Source organism: Amblyomma maculatum, chromosome 11 (assembly GCF_055883805.1).
Source record: "Amblyomma maculatum isolate TAMU_Amacu chromosome 11, ASM5588380v1, whole genome shotgun sequence".
Lineage (NCBI taxonomy): Eukaryota > Metazoa > Arthropoda > Arachnida > Ixodida > Ixodidae > Amblyomma > Amblyomma maculatum.
Window position 1 is genome coordinate 141505354 of NC_139354.1, and position 18715 is coordinate 141524068.

At 48.7% G+C, this 18715-nt stretch overlaps 1 protein-coding gene across 1 annotated transcript in view; it reads right to left on the bottom strand.

Moving 5' to 3' along the window:
• The window catches only part of LOC146175093 (uncharacterized), a 53253-nt gene extending 35220 nt beyond the window's left edge, over positions 1–18033 (bottom strand). Inside the window, exon 1 of the mRNA XM_084585521.1 lies at positions 16486–18033. Coding sequence (XP_084441647.1) covers positions 16486–17980 — 1495 coding nt within the window. The 5' untranslated portion in view covers positions 17981–18033. The remainder of the gene's footprint in view (positions 1–16485) is intronic.
• Between the last annotated feature and the right edge of the window lie 682 nt (positions 18034–18715).

The window sequence follows — 18715 nt, forward strand, 5'->3', positions numbered from 1 at the left end:
TGGAGTTCCGACCGCATTATTGAAAAAAAAAAAGAGCAAAAGGGGGGGGGGGGGTAAAAACGCGTTTCATCTGCTTTGTTGCGTCAACAGACCTTGTGGCAAGGGACAGGGGAACACGCGTGCTAGGGATGTACTCCGTCCCCCCCCCCCCTTTTTTTTCGATAATGCGGTCGGAGCTCCGGCAAGCCATGCTCTGGAAAAAAAAAATCGACAAGCTTGCGCAAACTCACAGACAAGCCACGCGATTGACAGTTGACCAATATTATATGCAGCGCTCGACCTTAAAATTTCGTTGCCATTCCTCCTCATAGCACCGCTCGAGCTCTCAAGTGTGCTTACGCGCTAACGCGGCCCGATCTGTTGACAGTCGAGAGAACAGTGAGCGGCTGCCAAGGTCGTTACTCGTAACGATGACTCTCTGAGAAAGTATACAACAGCAGTTAAAACATTCAATCCTTGATCGTGTATGAACTTCGACAGACTCGCTGACCAAAAACGTTGTCATTGGCACAACTTTCACTGCTCAGTCCGTCACGATACTTCCGTCTTCGACTGTTTTTCGCAGAGCGCCTGGCATCGTTGGCACCGCGTTGCTGCGTAGCCACCGTTGCTTGTAGCCTACGGATGCATAAGCTGCCGATGAACACTCGAAGGCGTCTGGAGTGAAGTGCGCCAGCACACACGCCGATTCGGTTCTTTCTCAATGCAGAGCTTCTAACCACATTCTTTTTCGTTCATTATGGGAAGGAACTCTGTGGTACGACACTCCTCCAACGCCTTCGCTGCTCGAGCAGCCTGGGACTGCGCAGAATTTCTTCATGACAGCACGAAATATAACCAAGCTTCACCAGCAAAAACCGATCGGTCTAGGTAGGACAGCCTACTAGGATACGGAGAACCACCTACAACAAACCACGAGGAATAAACAAACGGCAAACCACGTGCAAAGGTAAACACAGGGCAAACAGGAGCTACATGGGCAGCTATTTCTACTAGAGGGACGCAAAATTCTTGGATTCGGGAAAATAGACAGAGCCTCTAGCGTTATTTTTTGTAACATTTTATTTGAAGTGCTTTAATCTAAAATAAATATGTCAGTTTTGTAAGTATATTAGAAAATGCAAGAACATTACAGAGCGTATCATTAATCATAAGTTCATTTAGCCGTGAATTTATTGTTCGTCCAATCATCAAATCGGACCCAATGTCGTCATATCCGCTGCCAAAATATGACCGCTGTGTGCCGGCACCATCAGTGGTTCGAACTCGCTTTCACGAACAAATTAAAATATTAAATACTGGATAATACACAAAACAACCACCGTTAATAGTGTCACTATAACTCAATCTACGTAACCAAGAGGCAAAACAATGTGCTTAAAAATCGTTTCGGGGCTCCTTTAAGTGATTGCTCATGCTTTCCAATGTATGCCAATCCTTCGTTTACCGATACCCCCAGATATTTATATTCTGCTACTCTAGGTATTTCATGGCCTTGTATTTTAAGACCCTGATCAGTTTAGCCTTTGAATATCATCAGACCCGACTTAACTGCGCTAAAACTGAAGCCTAGACCGTACCTTTCGTCTCCGCAATACTTAACTAGAGTTTGCAATTCTTCCAGACACTCAGCTAGCAGCACAATATCGTCTGCATACATCAAACCGGGGAGGCGCTGCTCTACCGCCTTTCCACCTAATCTATATAACAGATTAAAACCTAGGTTACTCTCTTGTATCCTTCGTTCCAGGTTTATCATATAAAGCATGAACAGCAGCTGTGATAGAGGGCACCCTTGTCTAAATCCTTTGCATACCTTGACATCTTCCGTACTTCTTATACCATCCCACGTAATTTCCACTTTGTTATCCCGGTATATTTCCTGTAGGAACTCTATTATCTCCTAACCGATACCTTCTTCCTTAAGTATGTTCAACAGGAGTTCCGTGCTGATGTTGTCGTACGCCCCGTTTATGTCCAGGAAGGCCAAATACAAAGGTCTATTTTCCACTCTAGATATTTCGATGCATTGGGTAAGCATGAACAGGCTATCATCTTAGAGCCTACCATTTCTAAAGCCGTTCTGAAGTTCACCGAGTATGTTGTTACTTTCTACCCATGCTTGCACCTTTAATTTCACCGCCTGCATGGCCAACCTGTACATAACAGATGTTATGGTAATCGGCCTGTAGGATTTATTTGCGCCCTTTCTCCTTTCCCTTTATAAATGAAATTCATTTTACTCTGCCGTCAGCTGTCCGGAATGTGCTTATTCGTTATGACTGTTTCCAGAGCTTTTAACAACGTTTCCTTACTTTTTGGACCAAGTTCATTATAAGCTTGATCGGAATTCCTTCTATTCCTGTAGATGTGTTTTAAGGAATATTTTTTTAGCCTTTTTCCAGCTTAGATTGGTGAGTTGTAAGCTACTTTGTATTCTGCTACCTGTTGTTGCTTCCTGATTTGCGGAGACTACCCTATAGTCGCTCTTAAATGACTCGGCTATAACTGATGTAATGTAGTTCACTGCGTTTTCTCCTTTTAAACAATTTCCCTCGTTATCTTGAATCCGATCCTGCTTCTTTTATTCTTCTTCTCTAGCGAGCTTATATGGTTCCAGAATTTTCTTGCTCCGCCTCTAGAGGCATCGTGTATGTCAGCCATCCAGCGATCGGTGGACTGCCTTATTTTCCTTTGGACGAGGGCCTGCACCTCAAGTTTCTTTTGTCGATATGATTCCCATTTTTGGTCAATTTCCTGCCATTCGGTGTTCCCTTAAAGCAGCCCGTCGTTGTTCAATAGCTTCCCTGATTTCCTTATTCCGCCAGCTCCGTGGCTTCCTCTTTGCATTCCAGCGGTATGCTACTTTAACCTGCTGAATTTTCCTCCTTATGAGTAGTTCTACCTGTTCATAATCCCAATCTTCCGTGGGGCTTTTCTACATTGCTTCCTCTATGTCTGCTGCTTTCTGCGCTATTTGAGTGTCGTTTAATTTCGCGCTTACGGTTTGTCCAAGTTCCATTTCTCTTTAGTTCAAGGGCCCCATCGTTAATACGTTTATCATCACTTCCCAGACTACACTCCCCTTCTTCGTCTATTTTCATTTTTCTGACCTTGGTATAAATTTCCTGCGACATTAGACAATAGTCATTGGTCGTTTGCTTGTTGCGGAATTCCCACGTCATTTGGCCTTCACATTTTGTTTCTCTATTTGCTATAACTAGATCGTGTCGCTCACATAAATCTAGCATTAGCTTCCTGTTACAGTTCGTGTATCCATCCAGATCGTCGATGTGGCCGTTCATGTCCCCCAGTAGAATAATATTAGCCCGTTTCAAAACTGGCTTATACCCTCACTGAGACATTCAACAAGATCCTTGTTTTCTTGCCTGCATTGATGTCCTGTTCCTAAATAAACTACCCCTAGCCATGTCCTTATGCCCGCTTGTGTTCCTGGAACCCAGGTATGTTCTTTACAAGAAGATTTAATTCTTTGCCAATTTGTTCCCTGGTGTATCATCATACCTACCCCTCCACCCTTTTTTTGTTTTCGTTTTGTTGCACCCTTCCCAGACGTAGCCTTCTATAAACGGCGGATATTCTAGATCACTTAGATGAGTCTCGGAAAGAGCGTACACACCTATTTTGTCATCCTTCAACTGCTGTTCTATCTCTAGCCATTTCACTCTTTTTCTACCTCCTTGCATGTTTATGTAGCTGATCCTGGTGTTAAATTTCTTTTTTGTACTTTTCTTTTTCGACCTACTCTTTGCCATTTTTGAGGGCTCAGCCTACATTATTACCATTTCTTCTGCTTCACTTCTAACTACATCTGTGCACGGAGTCCTCGCGGATCCCCTAAAAACGCTACAGCTCTGCCTGCCAGGTGCCAGCCCATCTCTGCTTTCACCCTTCTGTTAAAATGAATGCCATCTCGCTGAAAAGCCCTACCAAAACCTGCTTTTTGCACTTCCCTGTTTACCTCAACCACTTCGTAACGCTTCTCCAGGCTTAACTTTCTTATGTTCTGATTACTAGGCCCGCTGATATTGGCGCCATCTGTCAGCTTGCAGCCGAATTGCAAAGCGCGCGCTGCCGCCGAACATAATCTGGACATGGTGGTAGATGTCGCTGTGTGAATACGAGTGAAAAATAAAAAAAAAATGCCCACGATTATGTTACTTCCTAATGCGAAATTTGAGCGCAGCTCATCAGCTGTTTCATCTTTTCGATAAATTGAGGCAAAACGAAGTGTCCGTGTGCTGTGCGATGTCAGGGCACGTTAAAGATCCCCAGGGGGTCGAAATTCCACCGTAGCCCTCCACTACGGCTCCCCTTCCTCTCTTTCCACTTTCACTCCCACCTTCCTCCCTTCCCTTACAGCGCGGTTCAGGTGTCCACAGAGCAAATGTGACAAATACTGCGCCTTTCCTTTCCCGTGAACCAATAGAGAAAAAAAAGAGGCAAGGATTTCGAGCAAGGCACATAAGCAAAATTACTTCTTTTTTTTTAATTTTTCACACGTATTCCTTAAAGAAACACTCCACTAACAGTTCTTGGCTTTCATGAAAGAAGCTTTGTGGTCCGAGAAATGAAGAGAGCAATTGAGTTATCGGGAGGTTGCGGGAGGCAGCGCGTGGGTCCATAGGAACGTTGCGCAACGAACAGATAGCAGCGACTCGCTGACGCCGCTAGCGAGTGAAACGAGCCTGGAAGCGAGTGAGAACGGGATGCACGCACCGTTATCCGCCGCTGTACGGTTGCTTTCTGCGGATGAAGGATGCGAGCACTATTGTATCCCCCTCCGGACCGGTCGTCTCGGTGCGGCCGCATACTTGCGGAGCGGGTGGGCGTTTCCGCAACCGGAGAGCACCCTCGCTTCCACTCAGGAAGAGGGGGGGGTCTCCTCTTTCTGCATGGCGGCGACGGTGTTCTACGCAGCACGTTGTGTTGACTAGCTAGCGACGTCAGTCAGTCGCTGCTAGCGCTGCCTCCGGCGACCCCCCCTTTTTTTTTCCTCGTGTGCTCCGGTAGCTGCGCGCGCTCCTGCCCCCATCATTCGCCGCTGAGTGTATCCCCCCCCCCCTTCCTGCTACGCTCCGGTGGCCAAAGCGCCGGCTCGAACGGGGGGGCTGAAAGGGGGGCGGAACTGGTTACGAGGCCGACGCCGACGCCGCCGCGAAACCCAGGAACGGCCGCCAAAGAGCTGCGCTCTAAAAAAAAGAAGTATGTAATTGTGCTTATGTGCCTTGCTCGAAATCCTTGCCTCTTTTTTTTCTCTATTGGTTCACGGGAAAGAAAAGGCGCAGTATTTGTCACATTTGCTCTGTGGACACCTGAACCGCGCCGTAAGGGAAGGGGGGAAGGTGGGAGTGAAAGTGGAAAGACAGAAAGGGGAGCCGTAGTGGAGGGCTACGGAGTAATTTCGATCCCCTGGGGATCTTTAACGTGCCCTGACATCGCACAGCACACGGACGCCTCTTCGTTTTGCCTCAATTTATGGAAAAGATGAAACAGCTGATGAGCTGCGCTCAAATTTCGCATTAGGAAGTAACATAATCGTGGGCATTTTTTTTGTAGACAAAGGGGACGCATTAGCGTATACATTAATGCAACTAAATCAGGTGAGATTAGCAAAGAATCGACCAGTCACATGCTCATAATACAATGTCATAAAATACGCACAGTGGCAAAATGGAAGCATCTGGAATTATGGGTGAATGAAATTGCGTTGATACACGGAAAATGACAAATATTTTAGACCGAAATGACGAAAAATGACGAAATGACGAAAAAGTTTCAGGCATACAACAGCACTTGGAAAAAAATGTAGCAGGGATTCATTTCTAGAATGCAGCATTCTGCCTAGACGCTGAAAAACTATTGAGGTTCGAAAATAGAGCTGTTAGGTTAGCACTAGGTGCCCACAGCAAAAAGTGAGGTAGCAGTACAAACAGTACGGAGTCCAAGTTCGGACTCCTCCCGCAACATGAATGTATCGATGGTCAGCGGCATATCCGAAAGAAATCTATTCAAGCAGAGGAGCTCAGAGTAAAAAGTTATATTGTCACGTACATTGGGTATCACGATACTGCAGACGACGACGTCCTCTGCTGTGAGAAGCTGCGTGCGCTTGTAGATGTCCAAACACGCCGACGCGTCAGCATAGTCTCTGTTGAAAGAAAGCGACGAAGAAAGGAAGAAGAAGTGTCCCTGCTGAGGTGGCTGCTCATCGCTTGAGTGAAAACCTTACCTTTCGCGTAAATACGATCCTTACATCAAGAGAATTGACTTCTCAGAGACCTAGGAGGTTCCGACCGCTCATGTATCATCTGCTAGTGTGGCATTCATCACATAATTCCTGCAGCTGAACTGCGCTCTGGGACTGGGCCTAGTGCCGTCCCTGGCACGCTGGCGCAGGTACCTTCGTTGGCGCCGCCTGTCTCGACGGCATTACCGACCGCACAATTGACATCCGAGCCTGGGTCCCAACTCCTGGTTCCTGCTCCTGGTCCATCGGCTGCAGCACATATCCTGCCGTCTCAAAATGCACATCAGCCCGCGAGTGATCTGTCCCGAGGGCGGAGGTCGGGAATGGCTAACCAGCTTCCACTTGGTGATGCAGTTTCCACCAATGTGAGTGAGCAGCCGAGCACGCCAATGGACGTGTCTTCAGCGCTACCATCTGGACGGGCGGCACAGCGCGGTGCTCAGAAACGTCCTTCAGAAGACATTGCACCGGGATCATCTACCGCAAACAACAGTTCACAAGGCAAGCGTTCCTGTACAACTGATCATCCGGTATTTTCAACACCCGGATCACCATGCTATAAAGTGACCATTAAGGCTCTGACAACCAAGTGCCTTACTGAGATACCGAATAGAGTTATTCAGGCGAATCTGGACGCATGTCTTGGAACCGAGGGTTTCCGTGGTTTTACGGCCAGGAAGAAGTCGAATACAATTGCTGTGTGGCTCCCGAGTTTGGCTGCTGTTGAGTGTCTTCAAACACTTAAGTGTATTTCAGTAACAAGCGAAGTCTCGGTTCCAGTCCAGGTTTATCTTGTTGATGGTTCCGATCTACAACGCTGCATTGTCTACAACGTAGACGTTGACGAGGACCAGGCTACACTTCAGCGTGAGCTCTACTGCCCTACTCATCATGTGATTCAAGCTCGTCGCATGGGAAAGGGGCGCTCTTGCATCGTCACCTTGCAAGGCCCCGTGACTCCCCCAACTCGCCTATACTATTATGGCTACATTCTACGCCCTCGACCATATAAACCAAGTGTCGTCTACTGTTATACCTGTTTCCGACCTGGACATATCATAGGTCCTGTTCTTTTACAACACCAGATGACGCTATGCCAGAAGAAGCAGTATCTTACCAATGCGGACTTTGCAAAGCTAATGACCATGACATCACCTCTCCAACTTGCCCAACAAAGCAGAAAGCAACTCAAAAGGTCTGTCGTGGAATACAAAGGCAATGGTCTCAACAGGTTACTTCACCACTGATTCAGACATTCAACAGATTCGAGGCTCTCCAGTTGGACGACGATGAATGGCCACAGCTATCTGAGACAGAGCCACCGGCAATCTGTACACCACATGCTTACAGCGCTAATGTGAGTGCACAACGTCGTCACAAACAGAGTACAAACGTGAAGGACATGCCGGAACCTCCGCAGGACGATGTGACAGCAGTTGACGACCAAATTGAAAGGCTTTTAGCGGAGGTCTATAAGCTCCGCAAACATCGTGAACTGCTTGCTCGTCGTAGGTGAGCAACGGAATCTCAGACCGCGAATATCAAAGCTGCCTCGCCAACGATTATGTCCCATACTCCCATGCCGTTCACTGATTCCCAAAAGTATTCTGCTGCCCTGCCTGATAACTCTTCGAAATCGTTACTGAGGTTTATGGTCACTCAGTTATCTAACCTGACATCGGTGCTTTTGCGACATCTGGACTCATAATCAAGATGGCGACTACAAGATATCGCGGTGTGCTTCAGTGGAACTGTAGAGGGCTCTCCACAAAGGTTGGAGAGCCCAAATCCCGTCTTCGCATGAACAAACTTCATGTATGGGCCATGCTACTGCAGGAGACCAACGCGTTGCCACCCATTCCTGGTTTCAGTGGATACGTGTCTCCTTCCATGGACGGTCGACGTGTGCATACGGATACTCCTCCGGGAAAGGTGGCTGTGTATGTTGACACACGGTTTCCTCAGGTACGCCTTGCTCTGGAAAATTGGTGTACTTCATATCAGGAGGTTGTTGCAGTGGCAGTCAAATTTGGTAAGGCAACTGTTGTAGTTCTGTCAGTCTATGTAAGACCTGGTGGTGGCTCTCCCTCCCGCATAAACCTGGGATGGTTACTGAATGTTAGGCAACAATACCCGGGATGTCCAGTTTTAGTTGGTGGTGACTTCAATGCGCCTCACCCGGACTGGGGATACCCCACCTTAAGTCCTCGCGGCAGGCGAGTGCGAGACGCCTTTACGGATGCGATGTTTATTCTCCTGAACCATCCAGATACACCAACAAGGACTGTGCTTCATACTAGGAGTGGAACATACTCTCCATATCTTACGTGGTGGTCAGGAAACGGCATCCCCTCGTGGCACTTAGAGCCGGACTCCTGGGGCAGTGACCATCATCCTATTGTCATCGGTCTCTATCCATCACAGGCCCGACGATTACGCCGCAAGTGTACAGTTGTTCATTGGGACAATTTCCGAGCCATTCTTCAAAATCACTCTGTGGAGTCGGCACCATCGCTTCTAGACCGCATAAAAAGAGCACTAAATGAGGCTACAACCATTACCTGGGTGGAGGTTGGTCGACCAACACCGGATGTGCCTCTGCTCAACTTGTGGGCTGCTCGTCGACAAGCGGAATTGACTGCAACCAGAGACCCAACTTCTGCGCATGCACGTACAAGACTAAATTACATTACTGCTAAGGCTAGAAGGTATGAGCGTGATCTCTCACGGCGACAATGGTACCTGTGGTGCGAGCAGTTCTCCACACATTCATCGAATGCTCATCTTTGGCGAACTTTCCATTCCATGGAGCACGGTTGTCGTCGTCCTGATGCAGCGGCCACAGCATGCTTTGCAGCAAACTTGTCTCCGAATGATTTCGCAAGACAAGCAGCACGCAAGATTTTCCCCAAGTACGACGTGTTGTCTGCACCAGTTACAAGAACTTACTTGTGGGGCATGCCAGCCCACGTCGACAAGCTGCCATCTGCTGCCGATACCGAGGGAATCGCGAGCCCATTCTCCATGCCAGAATTGCTTGCAGCTATAGATGAAGCCAACCGAAAGACAGCGCCCGGTCCGGACTCCATTACGTACGAGGTTTATAAGAACATCAGTGGTGATGCACTTCCTCAACTCCTTGACACCATTACCAAGGTATGGCTAGACGGCGATGTACCACAGAGCTAGAAATCGGCTATTGTGATCCCTATTCCAAAGCCGGGGAAAGCACCAACAGACCTAAGCAACTTTCGACCTATTTCCTTAACGGCAACAATTTGCAAGATCGCTGAGAAAATGCTCGCCACACGAATCTCGTGGTGGCTTGAACATTACGATTTCTACCACCCGGCCCAGATTGGCTTTCGACCATCTATAGGCACAGAAGACGGATTGGCTGTCTTGGCGTCCTCCGTATTATCATCAACACGCAGCCACAATGTACGCACCGTCCTCGCCATGGATGTAGAAAAGGCTTACGATAATATCAGTCATGCTGCCATTCTGGATTCAATTGACATGCTTCATTTACCTCTTAGAGTACGCAATTTTGTAAAATCTTTCCTTGAAAGTAGAAAATTTGCAATACGCCTCAATAACGAGTCCATAGGATCATTTGTCCCTCTTCGCGGCGTACCCCAGGGATCGGTGTTGTCACCAACATTATTTAATATTGCGTTTATCTCACATGCATGGCGGTTACATGAAATTTCTGGTGTTAAATTCTTAATATACGCTGATGACATTACGGTGTGGAGCACACACAACGACCTCCTGACTCAATCATCGGCCCTGCAATCAGCTTTAGATATTACGTGCACATATGCATCTTCCATTGGCCTTGAACTTTCCGCCAGTAAAACTACGTTCATATCAGTCGCCAACCGCAGGGGCCGCCATAAACCATCGGCAACTCCTATTCGTCTACATCTATCCGGAACCCCGCTTCAGGAAAGCCCAACAGTAAAAATATTGGGCTTAACGATTCATGAGTCAGGAACTGGAACTACATGGCTGTCTGGCGCTAAAAAACAGGCGTTACAGACACTGGGTTTGATTAAACGCATTGCTCCAAAAATGGGCGGCGCTCGCTCAGATGTTGCGAGACAGTTGGTGCGGGCAGTTGTGCAACCGCGCCTTGTTTATCAAGCCCAATTTCAGCACTTGACAAGGGCACAATGGGATCGACTTGAGGCTATAAATCGAGAGGCAATGAGGGTCACCACCTGCCTCCCTCGCATTACACCAATCGTGGCACTCCAAGAAAACGCACAACTAAACACAATAGATGAACTGGTGCAGCAACGACGTGATGCACGCAAGCTTAAGGCCACACTCTCTCACGCAACGTGCGCTCTGAAGGCTTATGCTTCGAAACATTCACTACTACCACCGCCACTGCCAGTTCTTCCTCCTTGGCGTTTTGTACAGCTGAGCGATAACAAGCCGACTGATTTACGCCAACCAAGAACACAGGAAACGGCGTCGTCACTTCGCGACCGAATTATGGAACAAGACGCCCGCTTGCCACATGGTTCCATTATAATTTACGTCGACGCAAGCATCAAAGCCTGTGAAGTGATAACAGCAGTTTACTGTCTTAGCAAATCTTCATTAAATAAGACGTCAACATTTCAATTACCGGAACCTCCATCTTCTTTTTGTGCGGAACTGCTTGCAGTGCAAGAGGCGCTTCGCTCTGTGACCGCCATTCCCATGCTTCCCACGGCCCGTATTATCATACGTACGGATGTCCTCGAGGTGACAAAGCTACTTAGACGAGTTAGTAGTAGCCCGGAAATCTGCCAGAACATACACAGTCTAGCGGCTCGCATACCATATCCAATTCGTATTGAATGGACCCCGCGTGACCTTTTAAGTGCTCAAAGCCAAGTGGATTCTGCAACCCGCCTTTCAAACTCAACATCGACATCGCCAAACCACATAAAATTGGACAATTCCACCCTGCTTTTAACAAGAAAGGAGCACCTCCGGCGCCGTACACGTGCTCTTATACCTCCGTGTACGGTAAGCCTCCCCCGCGGTCTAACCCGTGCAGAGGAGGTGGCGCTTCGGAGGATTAGAGTTGGGATGGCCCTAACACCAGCAGTGATCCGAAAGTGGCCATAATTTCGGTATTTATATCCACACCCTGGGTGCCCCATCTGCAAGTCTAAAAATATAGAAGCTGATATCCATCACCTACTGTGGGATTGCCCAGCGTTGAAGCCAACGCGGATCCGGCACCTGGTGGCAGCTGGCCTCTCCCCCCATAATCCGCAGTCATATGCTGTTTAGACACTGGGACCGCATCATCGTTCACTACTCGATTTCATTGCATCAGCCAACCTTTTTTCATTTATTTGACCACACCTTTCATCCATCATAACATTCCTTTTATGCCCTGAGGCAATAAACTTCGCAAAAAAAAGGGTATACCAGCTTTGTCAGCATCTCGTTAGTGGGCATTGCATCACACAGTAAGAAAACGCTGAGAACGCACGCGAGGGAATTGCATAAAAAGATTCAAATCAGGAACTCGTCTCTCGCAATAGTTATTACGTTCAGGTCGAACACAGAAAACTTCTTGCGCAGTGCGGTGCCAGGACACCTCCTGAAATTGCGTTAGCATCTGGGAAGCCGACTGTGAGCGTCTTGAGGCTGCAGTTGTCGCCGAGGGCAATCAATAAAACTACAGATGCGAGTCGTGTTGGTACCCGTACAAATCCAGAGTCGTCAAGGTGTTTTGTCTTCATCCGGCTCTCTCTTGAGTGTACTCACCGTTATCGCTGAGTGTGGTTCGCTACAGTGTGCGACCAGGGATTCAGGTCTGCAATACCGCTCACTTGATTACCGCGCACTTAAAAAAGTCACTCGCAAAGATGTTTACCTATGTCACGGATTGCCGACTCCCTCGACAGTCTTAAGGGCGCCTATTATTTCTCCACTTCAGATTTGTGTTCCGGTTACTGGCAGATTTCGATGCATGTGGCTGACATAGAAAAAACCGCCTTCGCGGCACCCGGTGGACTGTACGAATTCAGTCATGCCTTTTGGACTTTGTAATGCCCCAGCTACGATTGAGTGCATTATTGACACTGTTCTTAGAGGTCTTAAGTGGAAAACATGCTTTTGCTACCTGGGCGACATATGTATCTTCTCTGTGACTGTTTCTGATCACTTTTTCCGCCTTGATCAAGCATTAGCGTGCCTGACATCCGCCGGTCTCCAGCTGAACAAAAGAGTGTAATTTCACCTAGAAAGAAATCAAGATCCTGAGCCACCTCGTCAGCCGCGATGGCGTTCGACCCGACCCTGACAAGCTTGCTGCAGTTTTGAACTTTGCACTCCCTCAGCAGACCAAGAATCTAGGCAGTTTCTGTACCGAATACGTGTACTGGCTGTATCAACGCCGATACGTGTCAGTGATGCGTAGTATGGACAGCGCGCGTTTTCGTGCCTTCAAAACTGTGCTGGCAAAAAACGTCGTCATTCTTGTACTGACCATGCTGCTGTACGCGTCGTCCCTTCAAGCGGCCACATGATGTCAGAAGTGGCCCTTTAAAGCCGGGGGGAAATCTTTCCCGAGTACGGTGCGCCGTGTCCCTGCTGAAGACACTGGAGCCTTTACGGCTGACTGGTAATGTAGCAGAAAATTGGAAGCGCTATAAGCAGTTATATCTGCAGGCTACGGCGCCTACGGACCAGCCGAAAACAGAAGCAGCCAAGGCAGCACTCCTGTTGAGTGTTGCGGGCGACGACGCTTTGTACGTCTTCAACAACTTCCATTTCGAGTTGAAGAAAAAGACTACATCACCATGGTGAGAAAATTTGATGCCTATTGAACCGAAATTTGCAATGAAGTACATGAGCGATGCATGAAGAAAACAACCGGAGGGAGAACCATTTGAAAGATTTGTTCGCGACCTGAAAAAGCAAGGAGCACAGTTAGTTTGTACCACCACCACCAGTGTAACTTTGGCACGTTCCAAGAATCAATGATAAGGAACCAGATAGTGTTCGGTATGCTTAAACATCGACTACATGAAAGAATGCTTCAAGATAACCAACTGACTTTGCAAAAAGCTGAAGAAATATGCAGAGCAGTACAGACGGTACCCAGCGGAACGAAATATGGCGCGAAGGGTATGTCTGTGTCGACGCGATTTCGAAGCGCCCTGTCGCGTTCGGTCCCTGGCCGGACGCCGAGCGCGGCCGGGCAGCGGGCAGGAAGGAACTGAGACTTGCCCCGATCCCGGCACGACAACAACAACCCTTTATTTCACGCGAACAGCATCTTATATAGCACGCACACATGTGACCAGTGACGTCACGGACAGACAATATTTCAGACGCGGCACAGGCGCTATCAGCACATCTCCCCTTTTCTCTGAAAAGACACACTGGCATTTGCAACAAACTTAGCACTGCCACCAACAAAGGATGAACACTTTTTAATGGATGCAACCAATGCTCAAAACAAAATAACAGTCAGTCATTGAACCCATATCGGTCTGGCGGTCGGACATGACGGCCAAATCGTGTTCTATATCCAGGAGGGCTAGTTTGTGGCAAGGGGGTATGGGATGGATCGGCAGGTGCCTTCGGTTTAGATGGATTAGTTTCCTGTTCCATTTCTACCCGACTATCATATGCCTGCGGAAACTCATAGCTACCTCCTCCCTCCTCGCAGTCATTCTGCTGGGAAACAAAGCGAACCAGGAATTTCCTGTTTCTTTCTAGAACTACACCCGTAGAAGTTCTAACTACATACGACCTCGGACGTTGTGCAGGACGTAAGACTCGCGCTTTCACTTTGCAGTCTGTCACCCATACTTCCGCTCCTGGTTTGAGGACTGGCAGCGGATGAGCCCTATGACGGCTATTGAAGTACCTACGCTGCCGCTGTCGGATGGTTACATCGCGATCTCTGAACTTTTTCAGGCTCACCTTCTGGGGCAGAAGGCTCTTGGGAGGGAAAGAGACTGTTGTGCGTAGCCGCCTGCCCATCAGAAGCTCTGCAGGGCTTTTTCCCAGTGGCCCTGGGGTGTCCCTGTACACTAGCAGCGAAAGATAGGGGTCCTTAGCTTTTATAATCAGCCGTTTAATTGTTTGGACCATCCTTTCTACTTCCCCATTTGCCTGAGGGTATCTGGGGCTCGTCGTCACAGTGCGGAAGCCATAGTCGCGAGCAAAAGACTGGAATTCCTGAGATACAAATTGTGTTCCATTATCCGAGATGGCAACCTCTGGTATGCCATGACTTGCAAAGAAACTTTTGAGGTGCATAATGACAGTGACACTTTTTGTCGAAGATAGCAAGGCTACCTCTGGGTATCTAGAAAAATAATCTACTACCACCAAATACCATTTTCCCTCAATATGGCAGAGATCAGCACCTAGCTTTTGCCAAGGACGTTGTGGAGTGGCTGTCGGAATCATTGGTTCCGACTTTTGTTGCCTGTGTTCCGCGCACACTGGGCAATCAGTTACCAACGCTCTCAGCTGGCAACTCAACCCAGGCCACCATACGGACTCTTTGGCTCGAGCTCTGCATTTCTCGATTCCTTGGTGACTCTCGTGCAAGCGCCTCAAGACCTCTGCGCGTAATTTTTGTGGAATCATCAGCCGCACACCTTTGAGTAGCACGCCTTCAGCGACTGTCAGCGTTGCTCTTTCCTGCCAGTATGGACGCAACACCATCGACAGTGATGAGAACTTGGGCCAGCCTTCCAGGCTGAATTTTGTGAGAGCTTGACAGACTTCATCGGCTGCTTGCTCAGCTTTGACTCGTTCAAAAAGGCTAGCCTCGACGGCATTTGTCAAACAGCGCGAAACGAATTTCGCGACTTCGCCAACACTCAGCGCATGAGCATCAATTTGGTTTCCCTGAATCGGGGCTCTAGACAATACATCTGCAGTAACGAGGCTCTTACCCGGGACATGCACAACCGTAAAGCTGAACCGCATAAGTCTCATGCGAAAGCGCTGAATACGAGGAGGCAAAACATCTAAAGGTGATTTTCCCAACAACGTTACAAGTGGTTTGTGGTCGGTTTCAAACACAATTTCAAGACCTTTGATGTACCCTTCGAATCGTTCTGCCGCCCAAGTCATTGCCAACGCTTCCTTCTCAATCTGAGAGTATCTGGTTTCGGCAGGCGTCAACGAGCGTGACGCAAATGCAACAGGTCTTTTTGCATTGTTTGGTTGAACTTGTATCAATACGGCCCCCAAACCGAATGATGACGCGTCAGCGGAAAGAATTGTAGGGTACTTTACATCATAGTTAGCCATGACGCGCTTCGAAGAGATAACGTCTTTGACGTACGACAGCGCTTGCTCTTGGGCTGGTCCCCACGTCCATTCGGAACCCTTCAAAAGCAAGTGACGTAAAGGCGCCGTTTTCGAAGCCAAATCTGGTATGAATCTTGCCAGATGATTAGCCATACCGAGCAGCCGTCGAACGTCAGACACGTTAGCTGGCGTCGCCAGTTCTTTGATAGCACGAACTTTTTCAGGATCCGGCTTGATGCCATCTTTACTAAGCACACAGCCAAGAAATTTTATCTCAGTTACCCCAAAGGCACACTTTTCTTTGTTTAGCGTAACACCGGCACTGGCGAGACGATCTAAAGTTAGACGCAGGCGTTCGTCATGTTGAGCCTTGTCGTTACCAAAAATGAGCACATCATCCATTAGGTTTACCACGCCTGGGATTCCTTCAAGTATCTGCGACATTTTCCTCTGAAAGATCTCGGGTGCCGACGTTATTCCAAACGGCAGTCTTTGAAAACAGTATCGCCCAACTGTCGTTATGAACGTAGTTAACAACTGGCATTCGGGCGACAACTTAATCTGAAAGAAGCCAGAGTTGGCGTCCAACTTCGAAAACACAGACGCACCACCTAAAAGACCGAAGCTATCATCCACAGTCGGCATGACATAGCGTTCGCGAAGTACAGTTTTGTTTAATTGAGTCAAGTCAACGCAAATACGAACCGCTCCAGATGGTTTGAGTACTGGCACAATTCCTGCACACCATTCTGTTGGTTCTTCTACTTTGCGGATCACGCCATCTCGCTCCATACGCTCGAGCTCTTGCTTAACTCGGTCACGCAAGGGTAAGGCTATGCGACGCGCAACATGAATTGCAAAAGGTGTCGAGTTCGGCTTTAGTCTAATTTTGTATTCTCCTTTTATCGCTCCTAGACCACTTAAAAGCTGCGGGTAGGAAGCTTCGACGGCTGTTGCGCTACTGACCGAGTCCGCAAATTTAATAACTTCCAGAGCCTCAAGCGCTGGGAGACCCAAAAGTACGGAGCGTAATGGTGAGACCACGTACACAATTTGCTGTACAGTGTTTTGTTTCCACTGGATAGTGGCATGAAACTTTCCCAAAACATTCAGTGGCTCATTCGACTGGCCTGTTAGGATTAGGTCGCACTTTTCTAGCCTGGTAGGTAAACCGGGAAACGTCGAGGGCACAACAGAAACTTCGGCACCGGAATCAACTTTAGCGAACGCCGGAGGGCCGTTAATGACGACCTGTACATACCGAGAATTAGAGTACTCCCCGTTCACTACGCCAACGAAGAACGCCGCCTTGTCCATATGGAGAGAAGAAAGCTGTACCTTCTTTCCATCACGTGCAGCCTTTTTTCGACATACAGCTGCGAAGTGTCCGGAACAACCGCAGTAGTTGCATTTGGCTGCTTTTGCCGGGCACGAGGCTCTGGGGTGCGTTCCTTGACCGCAGTTGGGGCATGACCCGGGGGTGCCTGGTCGGTAGGACTGGACTCTGGGACGCGGACCTTGTATTCCAGATGAATAGTTCTTTGACGAGCTGTCCGAGTGCTGTCCTGAAGAATACTTTCTGGGCTGCCCTTGGTTGCTGACCGCGTCAAGATTGCCGGTCGCCGTTACCAAGGGTTCGTCGCCGGTTTCTCGCAGTTGCAGCTGCTGTCGTTGGACGGTCTCCTTTAAACGCGCTTTTGCCAAAGCGCTGGCGAGAGTCAAATTCGCATCCATTTGAAGCGACTCAGAGAGCTTAGCGTCCCTGAGGCCGACCACGAACCTGTCGCGAATCAAGCGTTCCTTTTCCTTGTAGTCGCACCGGTCCGCCATCGTGTGCAACGCGGTAACGAATTGGTCGACTGACTCTCCAGGTTCTTGAGTGCGACGGTGAAAGCACGCGCTCTCATAAACAAGGTTCCGTGCGGCGACGAAGTGCTCGTCGAACTTCTTTTTGACGACTTCGTATTGCTTCTGTTCTTCTTCAGGTAATGAAAAAGTAGAGAAGATTTCTCTTGCTTGTCTGCCCATCGTATAAAGTAGCGTCCGGACCTGCGCTTCTTCATTTCGCTCATTTAGGCCCGAGGCGAAGCGGTAGTCATCAAAGAGTTGGATCCAAGAAGGCCATTCGGACGTCCGGTCGAAGTCAAACCTTGGCGGAGCTGGAACCGCGAACATTCCGTGGGAGAGCTTGGCTGCGTTGTCCTCTGACATGGCGCCCGTTGAGAAGTTAAGGCAACACCTCTCAAACGCCAGAGGATACCACTTCTGACACCATGTAGCGTTCGGTCCCTGGCCGGACGCCGAGCGCGGCCGGGCAGCGGGCAGGAAGGAACTGAGACTTGCCCCGATCCCGGCACGATAACAACAACCCTTTATTTCACGCGAACAGCATCTTATATAGCACGCACACATGTGACCAGTGACGTCACGGACAGACAATGTTTCAGACGCGGCACAGGCGCTATCAGCACACAAATAGTGGAAAGAAGCTAAAGCATCTTTTCACGGTTGTAAGTGCAACAGCTGGCACAAGCCTAAAAAAGCCCAGCCTTTGGAAACACGTGTCGCTTGTGCACAAGGCGAACCATTTTGCAAGTGCTTGTGCGTCAGCAAGGGTGAGCGTAGTAAGGTAACAGCAATACGAGGACTTTGACATTCGAGAGGTCACCACCCCAAAGCAAGAGAGGGATTGGATGGTGTTCGTACCTGCGAGGTCAGATTTAAAGTGGATACCGGATCGCAGGCATGCGTTCTTCCCATGTCTGTTTACAAAACACTACGGGGAGCAGAAGAGTTGAAGCCGTCAAATTCGGTCCTGCTGGCGTTAACAGTGGCACTATAACGTGTTTTGGAACTTGTACGCTAGAAGTCCACCATGGGAACATATCTGCTACAGTCAAGCTTTTTGTGGTGAAAAACAGACGGCAGGCCATACTCGGATTAGAAGGAAGTGAAGCTCTGGGGCTATTTCAGCGCAGAGTATGTGCCGTGCACAAGACTTCATACGTCGGCCTTCTAGAAAATTGCAGGCACGTTTTTCAAGGCATCGGTTGTTTGCAGCAGGCGTGCAGCATGTTTCTTTTACCTGATGTGCTGCCTGTAAAGCAGCCAGCTCGACAAGTTTCAGTGCCACTAGAAAAACCCCCA